The 13,054-nt window shown below is 32.8% G+C and overlaps 3 protein-coding genes across 3 annotated transcripts; 2 read left to right on the plus strand and 1 right to left on the minus strand.

The window, feature by feature from the left end:
• Window positions 1–233: 233 nt before the first annotated feature.
• On the minus strand, window positions 234–763 carry LOC107936229 (uncharacterized protein At4g14450, chloroplastic). Its single transcript, XM_016868920.2, has one exon. The coding sequence runs from the start codon at window positions 692–694 to the stop codon at window positions 377–379; it is 318 nt and encodes a 105-aa protein (XP_016724409.1). The 5' UTR covers window positions 695–763; the 3' UTR covers window positions 234–376.
• Window positions 764–6,577: 5,814 nt separating this feature from the next.
• On the plus strand, window positions 6,578–9,397 carry LOC107936236 (uncharacterized). Its single transcript, XM_016868927.2, has 2 exons — window positions 6,578–8,943; window positions 9,158–9,397. Exons 1-2 carry the CDS (start codon window positions 6,655–6,657, stop codon window positions 9,158–9,160), a joined length of 2,292 nt encoding a protein of 763 aa, XP_016724416.2. The 5' UTR covers window positions 6,578–6,654; the 3' UTR covers window positions 9,161–9,397.
• Window positions 9,398–12,628: 3,231 nt separating this feature from the next.
• LOC107936235 (enoyl-CoA delta isomerase 2, peroxisomal) lies at window positions 12,629–13,054 on the plus strand. The gene has a single exon (XM_016868926.1). The coding sequence runs from the start codon at window positions 12,629–12,631 to the stop codon at window positions 13,052–13,054; it is 426 nt and encodes a 141-aa protein (XP_016724415.1).

Here is a 13,054-nt window from a genome sequence, read left to right on the forward strand (position 1 = left end):
TAATATAATAATATATATGTATATATCTAAAGGAAGAAATAAGGTGATGTGGTTGGACAGGATAATCTAAACCCAAACAAAGTTCATGCTCTGCATCTAAGCCTATATGACTAGGTTATAATTGTAATGTGGTCGCACCACCTTGTGCTTCATCAAAAGCTTCTACTATTCCATCATTCACGAAATGGTAGATGTGATATCTTTAGCAGTTTAAAGGAGGTGAGGGAAGATGATCCATTGAAATGTGGATGTTTTTGTCAAATTATTAACATGAACAAATAAACAAATATTAGTGGCGTGTACGTTGAACAAAACCAAAGTAGAATAACAAGCTCGACACACGCCGTTACATCTAACAACATTTCTTTGTTTACATCTAAACCGGCACAAACGGCGCCGGTTCGTAACAAAACGGGGCCGCTGGATGTTGCCACATCGCAAAAACACGCTTCTGACGCTCCGTTGTCTGCTTTTGCCGCTGCTGCTCTTTTCGCGGTAGCTCTTCTCTTTTCTCAGTCATCCCCAGATCAATCGAGGGAGGCGAAGGAGGGACCGGTGATAAGAGAGGGATCGCAACGTTCCAGTTCGAAACCGGACTAATCCGTATAGAAGCCGGAGCACACCGTTGAAGTCGACTAGGTTGCCGCCGATCGGAGCCGTCGACGGCGGAGCTTTTTCTCGGTGCTGTTGACATGTATGAGGTGAAATCTAAGTGTTTTTGTGATTTATTTGAGAGGAAAAGGAAATTATTTTTTGAGAAAATATGGAAGTGTATTGATTGAGTTGGGGGATTTATATAGGGAGGGGAAAGCGTGTGGAGCGCACGTGGAAAGGGTTGGCACAGCTGTCAGCTTATTGGCTTGGCTTTTACAGCTAACAGCTGTGCATATTTACGAAATTATAGTGAACTCTTTGACTTTGACCGCTTTTCGAAGAATTCTAGAAATTTAATTAAAAAATATTTATTTTTTTATGTCATTAACCTGTTAAAATTAATGCTATATGTCTTTATTTGCTTATAATGTTTATATCAATTAAAAGTTATTTTTCTCATTTTCTTTTACAATTCAAATTTTTTCATCAAATAACTTTGAACATTATGAATTTGCAAGCCAAAATTCAAACAGTTTTTTCTTTAGTATCTGACACTGATCGTCTGATCGGCTTGGATCTAAGGTAAGTCCTTATACTTGTCAATGGGTACTAATCTAATATATTGATTGTCGAATCGTTGTTTAAAACTTATTAGCTGGACTTTTTAAAAAAAAACTTAATTGCTCAATGACTTAAATAAATTTTTTGAATAATTTAATGATGATTTTATAATTTTTTAAAATTAAAAGTCGAAAAAATTCTCAAAAATAATTTTAAGTAAAAAAATATTTTAAGAAAACAAACAAATAAAGGTTGAGCCGAATAAAATATTGTGAAGCCATTCCACCTCCAAAGTCGGAAAACACGCCTCAATTGACCTACTAAATATAAAAAATAAAACCGGCTTGTCGACTTCGGCTACGGGGCCGCAACTATAAGCCGTGTAAGGCCAGTGTACACACCATTGGGTTTTGACGCTTTTTTATATAAATAATATAAAAAATTAATTAATTATGAAAATAGGTTGAGATAAATTATTTACAAAAATAAGCTATTTTCAGCCATGTTCGTCTGTGTTGCTTGATAGATCGGTGGCATCATCTTCTCTTTTTTAATAATCATAGCTCAATCATGTGTTTAAAAGAAAAATTTTGTGATGCTACCATGTTAAGTAATACTAATTTATATTTTTTAAAAATATTTGTGAAAATATGAGTATATTAACAGGGAAAAACAAAAAAGAAATTTAATAATGTTGTCGATGTGTCAAGCAACATCGATCAAAATTTTAAAAAATATTAATTAAAAAATTTACGGATTAAAAAAAGAAAAAGAAAAAGGGTGATTGATGCTAATTCATGAAATGATGCGCTAAGAATGGGAAATTTGACTACGACATGTGCCGAGATCTCAGAATGAAGCTGCGGATTGCTTGGCTAAAATAACCACTCGTCTTGCTAGTTTACAATCATTTGTTGCTCCTTGAAATGTAGTGAAGGACATTTTGTTAGAGGATCGTAAAAAAACTTTGGTTTTGTAATGAAACCAGTGGTTATAATCATATAAGTTGCTATTTATTTTCTACCAAAAAATATATGTTTATATTGTTATTTTTATGTTTGTCATTTCTATTAAACTAGATTAGTTAGGTTGATATTTCTATAATTTTTAATAAATATAGATTTCAACTGCAAGAATATTTTTATTATGCGTATATGACCATATCGATTATTTTAATTTTTTTTGGTTAATTGGTGATTAATTATTTAAAATGATATGCTTATTCAATTTTATTTGTGCAGATATCGAAATGAGTTCTCTAATCAAAGCAATCAATCACACAACAACGATGACTAATGTGCTGGTAAAAAAATTTATTTATTTTTTTGACAAAAAAACTCAGAGGTCAAAACTCAATTAAAAGTATCACGAATTACAATATCATGGATTTCCTTAGGATAATTCATACCAAACAACATATTACAATTATTTAGAGTAGCATATTTGCACATAAAGTCCGCAACGTTATTGCAGCTACGATTGGCCCACTTAACATCAGCAGTAGTAAACATCTCCAAATTTTTATAGGTCTCCTTAATGCAATGGCCAATAATAGTAATATCATCTTTACGTTTCTTGAACCTATTCATGAGGCTGGCACAATCAGTTTCGAAAATGGCGTTAGCAATAATCAAAGAACGTGCAAGCTTAAGGCCTTCCTCGAATGCATATAACTCCGTCCATTCCATTGTCATTTCCTCATCTTTGAAGCCACCACGCCCACCAAGGACAAAACCATCGGAGTCATGGATAATCACTCCAAAACTTGTTTTGTTGTTGAAGACAGTAGCATCAATATTAATCTTCATAGACTCGCACAATGGCTTTTCCCATTTTTTAATAGCAGGAGTTAATGGAAGCACACCGAATTGTTGACCAAATTATGGATCCAAAAATCATGACAATGCGTTCTAGCCCTATCCCAAATGACCCAAGCTTTATCTTCCTTCCCACAAAACACAAAATTGTTTCGGTTATTCCAACTGTTCCAAAGCATCATTATAAAGTCTTCGACAACTTTTTTATCCAAAATACGCATAACATCTTCGAGCCAATCAATATAGTAGAGGTAATCTTTGTTGAGGGGCCTACCATCTAAACCACCAAGGGTAAGGATGGCCTTAGTAGTAGGATAATCTTTGAGAGCGTGGACAAGACAATGTGGGTCATTTTTTATAGAGTTGCACGTCATTTTTTATTTAATCGGAAGAATTTAAATAATGTGGTAATTGCCCGGGCCCTAAACAGAAAATAAAAATAAAAATTAACATTCTTAAAGTCCATTTACAAAAAAGAAAATCAGCCCCAAACGGCCCAAATCAATAACCTAAAGCCCGATAGCCCTTCCAAAGAAAAACTGAACTTTCCAGGAGCGCCAGAAACTCTAGGGTTTCTATTAATTCAGAATAAAGCCTTTTCTATTAAAATATCTTAATACGAAGGGATCGCATTTTAAAATCTCTTCAAAATTTTAATTTTCGACATTAAGACATCAAGTAATCAATTAGGTACCAATTTTGGGCGTAACGAGGGTGCTAATCCTTCCTCGTACGTAACCGACTCCCGAACTCATTTCCTGAATTTCGTAGACCAAAAAATCATTATTTTAGTAAATCAAACCTTTTATTAAAGCGATCAAATTACAAGGTGATCCTATCACACCTCATAAAAAGGATTGGTGGCGACTCCCATTTTTATTTAAAATAAAAATAAAAAGCCGATTTTAAAAAAAGGGTTTCGTTAGTAATTTAATATGGATAGTGTGATGCCACATGTTGAGGGCATGTGTCCACAGTCCAAGCTACCGGCCGGACAAACGTATTTCTCCATACTTGGATGCCGTCAAATTTGGAACAGTGGTATTGATTCGGATGTTTGAGTTTATGGTTGACTTAATATCCACCTTGGTTGAGAGATGGCGCTCGAAGATCCACATATTTTCTTTGTTGTGTCGAGAGTGCACCATCACCCTGGAATATGTAGCATTGCAACTTGGGCTTCCAGTTGAGGATGATGTGCTCACGGGTTCAAGTAAAGTGTTCAAACCTACAATACTTTGCTATCAGTTGCTTAGACGTTCGCCCAGTGATGGTGAAGCTAGGTTTACAAGTTTGAAATTTTCCTGGTTAAAGGAAAATTTTGAAACCTTATCAAGTAGTGCCACTGAGTGGGCAAGATGTGCACTACTCAGGCATATATACTGCAGCTGATAAGGGGTACTTATGCTGGACAAAAATAATAATAAAGTCCGCATGGTGTACTTGCCACTATTTTTTGATTTGCAAGCTGCCCATTCGTATAATTGTGGTTCAACAGTATTAGCAGCGTTGTATCGTGACATCTTGAACGGGCTCCACATTCACAAACCCAACTGGTTTAGTGTTCATCATGTTCTAGTCGAGCAATAAAGTGCGATAATTGTCTCTATGTCGTCATCATCTATAAGTTTCATCTCGGTATATTTCCATGGATTTGACGAAATTGAAAATTTGTTTCATATAATTGACTTTTATATTCTTATTAAACCTCATATCTATTTATTGGCGAGATTCAAATATATAACCAACAGTTGTTTGTAAAAGTACTTCCTCAATATGAATACAAAGAATTAATTATTCATCTTCAATACTAAATCTATAAAATAAATTAAAAATAAAAAAATAGCTTTTATTTAAAGAATATTAGGTCCTTATGAAAAAAAAAACTACAAACTTGATTTATTTTAATTTAGTCACTTAATAATTATTTTTTTAATTTAATCACTTAATTGTTCAAAATTAAATATTTTAGCGACTATTATTGTTAATTTAGTAATAACAGTCCAATAACAAATTTATTGGCCTAATATTTTTTTCATTATCTAGGGTTGCTTTTTTTTATTGGCCTAATGACAAATTTAGTCTTTCTATGTTTATGCATTCTATCAATTTGATCTTAAATTTAATTTTTTTTAATTTCTAATTTTTTTTTAAAAATTAGGACTATAATGATAAATCTTGTAAACATTGAGGGCTAATTTGTTGAATTTTTTATATTTAGAATCAGATTGATAGAATGTGTAAATATTGTAGGGCTATATTTGTTATTAGACCAATAAAACAAAGGCCACATTAGACTTCCGTCAGCAACTAACAGAAAAGTGAATAAAATATTTGATTTCGAAAAATTGAATTATTAAAACGAAAAAAATTAAGAATTGAATGACCAAAATAAAACAAACCGAACACTAATCTGACTATTCTTATACTTTACCATAAAATTAACAATTAAAAATTTTAAATATTAATAAAAAAATCATGAAAAAGTGTAATATCAATTTAAGTGAATCTCTCTCCTAAATTATATATCAAGTAATTTGCATTTTATTTTTTTATTTTCTTATTATCATTTTGTTCAACTCATAAATATAGGAGTTGATCCTAAACTTGGAATTTAGTTAACCTCCCTTTTAGTCTTAAAGAGTGGGAAGAATGGCATTTCTTTATATTTACTCAAACTGATAGAATCACTCTAAGTCTTATGGTCATTTTCATTTTTTTTATGCAAAAATGAAATATCTTGATTAAAATAGTTTAATTATAATAATTTATATTTTTATGAATCTCGAGTTGTGATTTATTAATCGTGTGTTTATTTATTCTAAATAGTCTGGATTTGAATCATTATTATACTAATTAAAATATATATATTTTTCTATTATTTTCATTTATTTGATACTTGTTTTTTTTCTTGGACATATTTATTTGATATTTGAAAAATTAGATGTTAATATATACTTCTAATACATCTAAAAGAGGTCTATGTTCTTATATGTGTATATATTTTACAGGTATAATATGATTAATGTCGGTATATTACTAATCACGTCATTAGTTCATTGGTAAATTTAGGTTTCAAGTTGTTTGACATGATGCTCATAATTCGATTTGTAAACCTTTTTTCCTTCTTCACTATATTGTAATTGTTCATTTGTATAAAAAAATTATATGCATGTAAGTTAATTAATGTAGTGTGATTCTTATAAATTCACTCTCTCTATTAGTTATTTTGCTATTATAATACATGAATACATGTGTATATTTATAAATATATATGTATATATTTATGTTTACTAAGAGATTAAGAAAGTGGTAAGAGTATTATGTTGTAAGTATAAGAGATTAGATTAAATTTTAAATAATTTCATTCCCTTTTTCGAGTGGGATCATTATAAAAATAAAAACCTAATAATGGATAATTAATGAAGTTTGCAATTATTTGAAAATATAAGTGTAAAAACTAATATTTCAAAAAATTAAAAAGAAAAGTGTTGATAAGGAAAAAAAAGTTTAAAGAATTCCTTCTCTAAACAACTTCTTGATAGCTTCAAAAATTGGCAAGAATAACTAGCACAAATAAAACTAAACCATAGATTAAACCTCCCCAAATGCATGATTTTGTTTCCTTAACCAAATACTTCAAAAAATTGAGAACATTAAAAAAAAAGTGAGAGAAAGAGAGATGGATATGGAGATGGGATCACAACACTTTGGGCACCAACATCCGGTGGTGTTCAAAGATGTGTTGAATGATCAAACTAAAGAAGCTATTTGCTTAAGGTGCGGGGAGATGGTGTTCGGTTCAAGCTTTAGTTGCATGGAATGCGAGTTTTACCTTCACAAGAAATGTGCTGAGGCACCTTCGAAGATTGATCACCCTTTTCATCGTAACCACCCACTGGTTCTCTTACCGGAGCCATCATACAAGGGATGCCTCTGCCATTTTTGCGGCAAAACTTGTGAGAAGTCTGTTTATCATTGTTCTTGTAAATTAGACTTCCATGTCAAATGTGCTTTATTTCCCCTTAACATGGCTGAAAAGAAACTTGAAGAGCTTAAACACGTAACTATCAAAGTTCCATTGCTCTTCACTGAAGATGATAATAAGGAACTTGAAACGCTTGACTGTTTTATGTGTTGGGAGCCATTATTAGAATCTATGTACTTTTCTCTTGATTGCGGGTTCAACCTACATAAGAAATGTGTTGAATTGCCTCATGAAATCAAGTACCCTTTTCACAAGAGACATCCTTTGATTTTGCAGTTTAATGTTGATCATTTCTCTTGCAAAATATGTCTCCAAAAGCCATCTGGAAAGGGATTTGTCTATTCTTGTTCACCTTGTAGATTTGCCGTTCATATCAAATGCGCAGAGTTTCCTCCTATACTCAATCTCCCATGCCACCGTAACCATCCACTTTTTCTACATGTCAAAAGGGAAGGTCGCTCTTGCCACGCATGTAGAGAAAATCCTTCTTTTATGACATGCGAAGAAACCCAACAAAATAAGTTTTATCGTTGTTCATCTTGCACCTTCGGCCTTCATTTAGAGTGTGCTTTACCACCTCTCACCATTAAAGAACAAATTCATAAGCACCCTTTCTCTTTGTTTTGGAGACAAGTCTCATTCATTTGTGATGCATGTGGTCTTGAGGGAAAGTTTGTTTCCTATATATGTTCTACATGCAACCTTTTAGTCCATAAAAAATGCATTTCCCTACCACCCATAATCAGAATCCCACGACATAAACACCCAATTTTTCACAAATATTTTCTTCAAGGTCATCAATTTAAGGATTGTGATTGTAGACTTTGTGATTGTCGGGTGGAAATAGAGTATGGGAGTTACTCTTGCTTCAATTGCAAGTTTGTCGTCCATGTGAAATGTGCTTTAGAGAAAAAGGGTTGGTACAAGGAAGTTGACCCAAAAGATATAGATAGGAAGTTGGCAATAGTTCCCAAAATGTCTACTAACCCCATCGATTGTGTCATTGAGAAACATGACGATGGAGAAATGACAAAAATAAAACATTTCAGCCATAAGCATAATCTAATATTAAGCAAAAACCTCATTGAGGAACATTGTGATGGGGCCAGTCTCATGGATAAATATTGTGATGGGTGTGTGCTACCCATCTCGAATCCATTTTATTATTGCTCAGAATGTGATTTCCTTCTCCACAAATCTTGTGCTAAATCGCCTAAGCAGGAACAGTTGTGGTTTCATATATGTCAAAGGTTCCTCATCCTTCTTGTGGGCTGCATTTTCAGATGTGACCTTTGTCAAAGTGAGAGCAACGGCTTTTCCTATATGTGCAAGAAATGTGATGTTCATTATTGCCTTTATTGTGCAACAAGGAACTACAGAATCAAGCATCAAGCGCATAAGCACCGACTTTTCTTTGATCGTAATCATAAAGGACGATGCTCTGCTTGCAATGTTTCTGTACGTGGTCTCTTCAAATGTAAGAGTTGTGACGCTTTCAATTTACATGTCGATTGTTTAAGACTACCACTCACAGCTTGGCATAAGTGTGACGAACATCGACTTGCACTCACTTATGAAGAGGTTAATAAGTACTCAGAATATCAATTCTGTGACATTTGTGAAAAAAAAAGAGACTCAAGGAAGTGGTTTTATTATTGTGCAACTTGTGATATTTCAGCTCATTCTTATTGTGCTCTCGGAAGGTATCCATTTATCAAACCAGGAAGCATTTACAATGAATTAAAGGATCACCCACATCCTCTAACTTTTGTAAGGAAGATTTTTTCTGGTCCTAGATGCCACAAATGTTTTCAACCATGTCGAGATTTGGTTCTTGAATGTGCAGATTCTTCATGTGATTATGTTGTGCATTGGGACTGTGTAAAGCCCGTTTACCTTCGTAGCGAAAAAACTGCACGTCCTAAAACTGAAACAGGTGAAATCGTTGAAGATACCTCGGAAGGCTCGTCTTGCATAATCTTGGTACAGTCCTTTGCTAATTTCTCATTCCAATATTTTTTGCTTCTCTAATTTAATATGATCCTTTCAAATACTTACGATTGAAAACTTTCCTATAACATATTTTTCTCCTTTCCTCCTTCCCTATAATTTTTTTTTTAATTATGAAGTTCTTATCTGTTTATCAAGGTCATGGACATTTCCATGTATTAATCTGATTTATTGGAAAATTGTACAGTGAAGAAGAAGAAGAAGAAGAAGAAGAAGAAGAAGAAGAAGAAGAAGAAGATGATTTATAGTGTTTATTAAATGTCATAATTATTGTAATGCATATATTGTGTGTCCATTCGTGGATTCATACAATTTATTAATAATGCCTGTGGGGAAGTTGTTGCTGCCCCTTCTATGTTCTGTTGTGATTAAAGTTGAATTTAGTTTGTAAAATATTTGACAAAATAAAAGTATAGATGGACTTGGATACTATGTCTTTCAGTCAAATACTTTGAAGTAATTTGATAAGCTTGAAAGGTTTTTTTTTGGGTGATTGAAGTGCTATTTTTTAGAGATAAATATCAGATTTATTTAAGAGAGTGTTTTGGAACTTTTAAAAGATAGATATATAAAAGAATTTACTTAATAAATACTCAAAGATAATTAACGAGATAATTTCAGCAACTAAATATAAGTTTAAAGCCTATCAATATACTGTTGTTGATTACATTGGGGAGCATATAAATAGGCTATTGATCAACACTATTCTTCAGTCCTGTGGGGTGTCTTTGACACGCTGTTGTGTTGGGATTTTTATAATTGGGGTCAGTATTGGAGTTACAATTACTTTTTTTGTATAATGATAAATTGGGTTTAAGCCAATAGGTGATCCGAATAATTGATGAATAAAATCATTTTCTAATCAAGGCTTTGCAAATGTAGGATAAGAGAATCCGAATTGCGTTAACAAATATCATTTGTCAATTCTCTCTTATCTTTTTGGCTCACTTGTATTTTAAATTTATTTTGCAAACTCTCTTAATTTTACCTATATATTGTTCCATCAGAAGTTAGAACAAAATTATTTTTTTGAACGATTGTAAATCAAATTTTATTATTCCACCAATAGTATGTACATCAATGCTCAAAACGTAGTGTTCAATACACATTCCTCACTTTCATGTCAATTGTTATATCAGCAATCAATCAACTTATAGATCCAACTTAAAAATAACTTTAAAATTATATTTATCTTTATTTAGTTTTAAAATTATTTATTAATTTACTGATGATATGTGATATGGAACCCCAATATTTAAACTCCCACTTTGATTTTTGAATTACTTAAATTCAAGTATAAATTAAGAATCTCTTTGAACCTTAAAAAAATTAATACTTGGCTAAATTTTATTAATTCTCAATAAAAATTAAAATACAAAAAGTATGATGGAAAAATTAATTTTTAATGTTTATATTTTTTATTTATTTTATTTTATTTTTTTAATTAAATTTAATCATCATCTTTTTAAATATATTTGAATTTGATCATTAATTTTTTTAAAAGTTCAATTTTTTTAAACAAAAATTGTTTAAAATATTAAATTTATAAATATCTCAATCCGTATGATAATCCACATTTATTTCATGCTAATTATTATTATTTTTTAAAATTTTGATTATTATATTTAAACACGTGTCTGCTCCATGTTGAATAAAATCTAATATAATCTAGATTTTGCAAAATGTGCCACAATCAATTTTTTACCCTTAATCATATTGATTATCAAGCTTACCAGTTTTTACCAATCCAAAATGTGCTCCGTAGAGAAACGTGGAAACCTTTTCATCCTCACCCCTCACTGGCCAAAACATCGAGAACAGGCTCAACCCCGAGGTCTTGAGCTCCATCATCTCAGCACTTTCACGAGCCAAGGCTGAGTCAACCCGTGGTTCAGCTCTGGTCACTGTGGCAAGCATCATTTTATGTTTATTTTAGTTGTATATAAAATAATTTTTCATATTTTATTTAGGTGAGTATTTGACAAGCCAATATGTCACAAGTAAATCTAGGATGATGCTAAGAATCATTTTATGTTTATTTTAACTTTTATACAATATTGAAGTGGTGGAAAGAAAATAAAATAGTTTAAACACATACTAAATATGTGTTTGATAAAAATTTTAACCGTCACTCTATACAAATCAAAATATTATTATTACAATTTAAAAACAAATGGAGGGCCAGCCGAGCTAGCTAACCCTATTGGTTTTCACAAATTATGTCGGCCATACAGCACCCACCAAACGAGGGTAGGCATGGCATATTTAGAGTGGGTTTGAAACAGAGATTAGATGCGGTGCTTTTAGCTTATTTTTTATTTCACGCTACAGTATCTAATTTCACTGTCACTGTTATTTTTACACTAACCATAGATAAACACACCGCCCATCTAAACCAACCTTTAGCCAACCAACCCTTTTAAGTTTTCCATTTGCGTTTCTATGCTTATATATAGACGGCCTCTTTCGTGCCGCTTAGGATCTCCAATCGATGCGGAATACACATTGTAGTCCTAGATAGTGTGCTACACAAATTTGTATTGTTTGAATGAAACAAGTATGGATGGACAAGCTGTTTCAAACAAAAGCAAGCCAATCGTAGACCATGCTATTCCACTTGCAAGGCATTGATGTGACACATTACAATCCTTTGTATAGGCCATCACTCCCATTTGTGTGAATCCATATCCTCGAACCCCAAATTCTATATTTTATTATTTCAAATTCTTTGCTATATTTCTAACCCCAAAATCCGAATAAACAGCAGTAAGAATAGGATAGATCCGAATCCAAAACTTTCAAAACCCGATACATGTTCTTTACTTTACAACATTTGGTTTAAAATGAATATTTTATTTCTTAAAAATATTTTTTAACAATAATATTAAATACTTAAATATTAATCAAATTTTTCTAAAATAATTTTTTGTATCACCTTTTAAAAGCAACAAGAAGCTAGCCTTTAAGTTATGTGAAAAATAAGAAAACGATCCTTCTTTTTTTTTCTCTAAGCAATTAACTTAATCATGACCCTAATTAATATATCCTGAAAATATCATGCTTATGTCAATTAATGAATTCCAATTATTCTTCCATATTAAAAAAAATAGGGAGGACATAGAATTAAGTTTAATATTATCCAATAATGGTTTAATTTTTATTAGCATCAATTGAGTAATAGTCATGTGTTAAAATACTATTCTTGATTTTTTTAAGCCCCTGTTTTTTATTTTCTATTAACACTTGTCTGGTCCATATTGAATAAAATCTAATAAAATCTAGATTTTGAAAAATGTGCCACAATCATATTTTTTACCCTTAGTCATATTGATTATCAAGCTTACCATTTTTGTACGAATCCAAAATGTGCTCCTTAGAGAAACGTGGAAACCTTTTCATCCTCACCCTCACTGGCAAAAACGTCGAGCACAGGCTCAACCCCGAGGTCTTGAGCTCCATCATCTCAGCACTTTCACGAGCCAAGGCTAAGTCAACCCGTGGTTCAGCTCTTGTCACTGTGTCGCATGGCAAGTTCTTCTGTAATGGCTTCGACCTAGATTGGGTCAATGCCACCGGTTCCAAACAATAAGCCCAACAACGCTTCGATTACTCGCTCGACTGCCTCACGCAGCTCGTCCAAGCCTTCATCTCCCTCCCCATGCCAACTGTCGCCGCCGTCAATGGTCATGCCTCTGCTGCCGGCGTGGTAATCCCCCTCTGTCATGACTACGTGGTCATGAGACGTGACAGAGGTGTGCTTTACGTGAACGATTTGGAAATGGGGCTTAAGATTCCTGAACTGTACATGGCATTTTTTAGGGCCAAAACTTCGGGGTGGGCGCTACGTGATTTGGTGTTGCGTGGGTTGAAGATAAAGGGAGAGGAGTTGCTGAAAATGGGGATAGTGGACGCCGTTTACGACGGCGAGGAAGGAGTTACAAATGCCGGAATGAAGATGGCCGATGATTTGGCCAGAAGGAAATGGGATGGTGAAGTTTACGCTGAAATTAGAAAAGGGTTGTATTCTGAATTTTGTGGCATGCTGGGAATAGCATCCAAAGCTATTGGAACCCCAAAACTTTGA

This window comes from Gossypium hirsutum, chromosome D02 (genome assembly GCF_007990345.1).
Source record: "Gossypium hirsutum isolate 1008001.06 chromosome D02, Gossypium_hirsutum_v2.1, whole genome shotgun sequence".
In the NCBI taxonomy this organism is placed as follows: Eukaryota; Viridiplantae; Streptophyta; class Magnoliopsida; order Malvales; family Malvaceae; genus Gossypium; species Gossypium hirsutum.